The 5,694-nt window shown below is 42.4% G+C and overlaps 1 protein-coding gene across 1 annotated transcript in view; it reads right to left on the minus strand.

Annotated features, from left to right (window-relative positions):
* The window catches only part of arhgap18 (Rho GTPase activating protein 18), a 27,863-nt gene extending 22,684 nt beyond the window's left edge, over positions 1–5,179 (minus strand). Inside the window, exon 1 of the mRNA XM_037685373.1 lies at positions 4,873–5,179. Within this exon, the coding sequence (XP_037541301.1) occupies positions 4,873–5,000 (128 nt within the window). The 5' untranslated portion in view covers positions 5,001–5,179. The remainder of the gene's footprint in view (positions 1–4,872) is intronic.
* Positions 5,180–5,694: the final 515 nt, after the last annotated feature.

Below are 5,694 nucleotides of genomic sequence, written 5' to 3' on the forward strand. Positions count from 1 at the left end.
CCCCCCCCCCCCCACACACACAGATGGGTCCATCTCAGTGCCAGTCAAACTGGGTTAATTGCTGATACAAAGGGCTGCACAGTCAGCTGGATGAATAGACAAGCCTACTCTGTAACTGAAAAGTTTGTTTCCATTCAAATTAAGTTGCCATCCTTCCTGTCCCCGTTTCAACTCCTTTAAAATGGATTTTTATATAGTTAGAAGTTTATGAAAAGGTTGTAATGACTAATGATTAAAACAAACAAAAAAAACAAAAAAAAACAATTACGAGCTAATTATTTGACTCTGTCCAGTAAATCTACCTGAAAAGCTTGTTAAGGTTTTTCATTGGACTTTGGCTGCTTTTTGATTCATTTTCAGTCAGGTCACTGACTATTTTCAGAAGAATGTTTTTATTATTTTTGTTTGTTGGGTCACTTCACTCAGCTATGAATCATTCTGGTTATAAAAAGCCCTCTAAGCCAGGGCTATTCAACTGGTGGTCCGTAGGCCTCTTCCAACGCATGGATGATTTCATTCCGGTCTGCCAATGTTCATGTTGTTGTTTGGTGTATTGTTATTGTATTACTAGTGCTTAGCCTATTTTTAGTTAAACATTTTTCTTCGCTCATATCTTAGATCTTATTACTGTTTTTCTTTTACATTTTATACTTTGTTGGATGTAACTGGGACCCTGTGTACACAATTTCATTCCCCCACATGTACTACATGTGGTGCGAATGACAAATAAAGAAATTCTGACTCTCAATGAGTTCATTGAAATTCATTGGAAAAAAATTTATTATTTACCTGTATATTTTTTTGTTGTTCTGAATTTGGGGTTTGGGTTCTGTTCATTGCCTTTATGATTCAATGCAACAAAATAAACAAGTTTAAAAGGTAGATCATTGTAAAAATTGGTTTATTTACATAATGACTAATTGCCTTTCAGGTCTCTCTTGTAAATGAGTCCCTGAGACTCAATGGGATTAACCTGTATAAATAAAGGTTGAATGAATGCTGGATGTCTGGCCCCTGAGCTGCTGGCTTTCGATAACTGTGCCCCCCTGAGTGGAATAGCCCTGCTCTAAGCTTTAAGGGACAAACCCATGTTGTGTTTACCCATAATGCACCACAAAGAGTCATATCAAGAGTCAGGATCTTTAGGCACTTTGGTACCAGTAACCTGTCAGAAAGACACAAATTGTTCATATTTCTTTTGGTTAAATTAATAATACATACCAAAGATAACACCATTTGGCTCTTTTTTTTTTTTTAGCACCAACTAACTTAGTGATACAAAAACCTTGTCATAATGTAAATCAGGAGAGTCCAATCCTGGTCCTCAAGGGCCACTATACTATGTTTTAGGTATTTCTCTGCTCCAACACACCTGATCTGAATCAATGCATGACTAACAGGCATCTGCAGAACATGAAGCATTGAATCAGGTGTGTTGGAGCAGAGAAACAAGTAGGACATGCAGGATAGTGGCTCTAAAGGACCAGGACTGGACACCACAGATGTGAGCAATCAACTGAAACACGATGCATCACTCAGGTCCTGTCTCGAGTCTTAACTGAGAGAGTACTTTCAGATTATATTAAATGTTTTTTGTGTCTGATACTTCTTGTTTTGTCCTCCACATTCTTCATAATGTCACACTGCACAATTTGCTGTCAGGTACATCATCTGGACTGAGAAAAGGCCAAGTCCAGGTCTGAAGAAACACTTTGAAAGACCCACCAATCAAGACCATTTGAAAAGCTCACAAGTACACATAACTCCTTGGAATAAAATTTTAAGAAATTAATAAAGGTTGTTTCAACTGTTCAGCCAGGTACTACATACTCAGTAGCTTTGGAGAAAATACACTTTTCAAATCTAAAACTAACTGAGAAATACCCTAACAAAGGTTAAATCAGGTCCTCTGGACGGATTCTTCTTTGTTGAAACATTTCACCTTTTATTCAAAAGACTTCAGTATTTATAAATAGCACCTTCTCATAGTGGATCAACCAGTCTGCTGGTGACAGACAAAACTAATTCACATGCAAAAGGAGGACCATCAGCCTTGATCGTTTTTACCCTGAAGGCCGCTTGCTGTTCACAGAGGGCTGAGTGATGAAACAACAGCATTGTTATGCTGTTGACTGGAGTCCTGTTTGGGTTTCTTCTCTGCTTTCAGGAAGGCCCAGTTAGGATATCCACATTGCTCTAGAGCCTGTCTTGTGCGGGATTTCTCCTTCTGCCTGGCTCCTGAGCTAGTGGGGACGCTGTCTGCTCTGTGGTACAGAGTCCTGATGACTCCTAACTTGTGCTCCAAAGGGTGATGGGAGTCAAACTGCAAATACTGGTCTGTGTGGGAGGGTTTGCGGTACACCTCAGTTTGCAAAAGTCCTCTATCAGAGACTGAGACCTCACAGTCCAAGAAAGCCAACCTGCCATTTTTTACATCTTCTCATGTGAACTTTATATATTTATCCACAGAGTTGATGTGGTCAGTAAAATGTTGGACTTCCTGAGATTTAATTTTAACCCAGGTGTCGTCAACATACCTGAACCAATGACTTGGTGGTGTCCCTGAAAAGGACGTCAAGGCTCTCTTTTCTACCTCCTCCATGTACAGGTTGGCAACAATAGGAGGAACTGGAGACCCCATGGCACACCCATGTTTCTGCCTATAATATTGCTCCCCATATGTGAAGTAGGTTGACTGCAGGCACAGTTTCAAGAGTTGACACAGTTGTTCTGTGGAAAGCGTGGTCCTGCTGCTCAGAGTGGTGTCTGATTTTAATCTTAAACTGACCACCTCTACTGCATCATCAACAGGAAGTAAAGAGTGATGTGACATCAAAAGAGACCATTGTTTCATCAGTCTCCATGATGACATGGAATCAGTCTCCCCACCATCACATACATCTACACCTCCAGATGTAAGAAGAGAGCCACCTGCATCATGAAGAACCCCACTCACCCAGCACACACAGTTTTTGCCCCGCTCCCCTCAGGCAGGAGGTTGAGGAGCATTAAGCGTAGAACCACTAGACTGAGGAACAGCTTCTACCCTGAGGCTGTTAGACTCGTGAATCTCTAACCAGAATAATCACTGTGGAAAATTACATCATGTTGCTGCTGATCTGTTTCATGTTGCTGCTGATCTGTTTCACGTTGCTGTGTTCATTCGTACTCATCAGCTCACACAGACTCATGTTCGTTCTGCTGTTCGACGTATTGTTTTTATGCTATTAGTGCTTGGTGTATTTTTAGTTGATGTTTTTCTTAGTTCATATCTTAAATCTTATTACTGTTTTTCTTTTACATTTTATTGTTGGATGTAGCTGGGACCCTGCGTACATAATTTCATTCCACCACATGTACCACATGTTGTGCGAACGACAATAAAGAAACTCTGAATCTCTGAATGATATCCTTCACTTTATCCACAAAGTCCATGGTGTCCACATAGGGTCAGGGCATCCGACTTGGGACCCGGAGGTCCCGGGTTCGATCCCTGGTCATTGCACATCTCGTGGTGTCTCTGAGCAGGACACCTTATCCCCAGTTGCTCCCCAGGTGCTTTCCATAACTGCCCACTGCCTCACCTGGTGGTGGATGGGTTAAATGCAGAGAGCCAATTTCGTCATTGTATGGGAACATACAATGATGACAACACATACACATTATTATTATTATATGGTCCACATATCTCTGCCAACTAAAAAGCTGAGTAGAGATGCCAGATATTTGGAAACATCATGCTATCAATTAGTCTTAAAGGTACGCATTGCTTGTGAATTTTTGGTAAACCATAAACTCACCACGCTCAGCAAGGACAAGAACATCATCATCATCCTCCCAGCAGACAAAGAAACTAAACAGCCACTGGCCAAAAGGATGGCCCAGCACAGAAGAGCAACATCATCAGGCCAAGATTTTGCATTTTACCCTAATCTCCTGGTTAGAGGTCACTCTTTCAGGGATGAAGATGTTCACATCCTTGATAGAGAGGAACTATGGTTAGAGAGAGGAGTAAAGGAGGCCATCTTTGTGAAGAGAAACTGTCCGTCATTAAACAGGGTGGAGGCCTCCATGTTCAACCGTCCCCCTCTTACAATGCTGTTATTGCTAGTATCACTCAGTCTTCTGTGAATAGCAAGCGGCCATCAGGGCACTAACGACCAATTGTTAGGCTGATGGTCCTCCTTTTACAAGTGAACTAGTTTTGTCTGTCACCAGCAAACTGGTTGTTGCAGCTGCTCAGACTAAGTCTTCTGGATTAACAAAAGGAAATGTTTCAACAAAGAAGAATCCATCCAGAGGACCTGACTTAACCTTGTTGGATTCATCTACCTGGATTATTGAGCATCAGGACTCAAACACATAATAAAGGAGGTACTTTGGGAATGATTCCCGTTCTTCCTCAAAGTTGAGTTTCAATTTTGAGAGAACTATTTTGAAGCACAGTCCTGGATTAGGGCTAATGCCACCAAAGGTCAAATGATAACCCCCCTAAGACTTCCAGGTGTGTTCAGGTGTTCTCCACACCTGGGACAGTGAAACAGCGTCAAGGCGAAACTTTTGATTAGTAAATGAGGTAAAGTAAACAAACAAACAAACAAACAAACAAAACAACCCAAGGTCAAAGGTCGAGTTCTAATAAAAGCTGCCTGCCTTGTGGTGCAGCCCAGCAGGGTTCTGCAGGGTTCTGGGCCTCCTACTCTGACGAACTGCGTTACTCAACCTTTCTGTCATGTCAGCACATTCACACAACTCCTGTTGAAAATATCAATGAGGAAAACATGAACACCAGCGACCTTTGCCCGCTTTGCTCATAAACACCCAACACGACGCTTCCTCTGTTGTTAGTCTGAAAGAGCTTCACATTCCCACCTGAGCACGTCGGTGTCCCGGTCCGGTCCGGACGGACAGCTGGCCGAACACAGTCCGCTCTGAGGTAGGAGTTCGGCGTTGCTGTGGTAACCCGTTAAAACCACTCCCTGAGCCTGGTGCCGACTCATGTTTCCCTTCTTCTTCTTCTGTGTTGCGTTTCACACACGGCAGACATCCGAACACCGACCTCCAGGCAGGCTCTCGGTCCGTCTGTGGGTCTATCTGCGGACGGGTCTCATTGCTGGACTCCTTTTGGTTCCGCTGCCTCGCGCTCTCTGTCTCTTCTTCTCGTCTTTCCTTTCTGCTGTGGACCGGAGCAGAATTACACACTGACCGCAGATCAGCCCACATCACAGGGAGTTTTCACGGGAAACAGCGCCCCCTGCTGCTCAAACGGAGCACTGACTGTTTCCTGTTGGCATCATCTTTCTTCACCCTGCTGCCCCAGCATAGAAGACACTGGAGTCCAGTCCAGTTTATTGTCTAGGTGAACCCCCAGTACTTGTAGCAGTCCACAGTATCAACCTCACCTTTGATCTGGTATCTGGAAAAGTTCACAAGTAAAGGCCTTCAAGCTGCTCCGTTTGTTACAGTTCAGGAAAATCTGTTAGATTTCATAGTTTGTAAGGAGTACCTTCAACTTAAAGGATCTGTACCAGACAGTTGAATATTTTTATAACATTTTAGAACAAAGAAAAATACCAATCCTAAAAAAACATAATAAAAAGACATTTTCTTGTTTAGATCAAATATAAACACTAAACTGTGAAGGACTATGTATTTTTTACTTTTGTGAAAAATTAATATAGGTATCCCACTTTG

This window comes from Nematolebias whitei, chromosome 12 (genome assembly GCF_014905685.2).
Source record: "Nematolebias whitei isolate Nwh7 chromosome 12, NemWhi1, whole genome shotgun sequence".
NCBI classification, from domain to species: domain Eukaryota; kingdom Metazoa; phylum Chordata; class Actinopteri; order Cyprinodontiformes; family Rivulidae; genus Nematolebias; species Nematolebias whitei.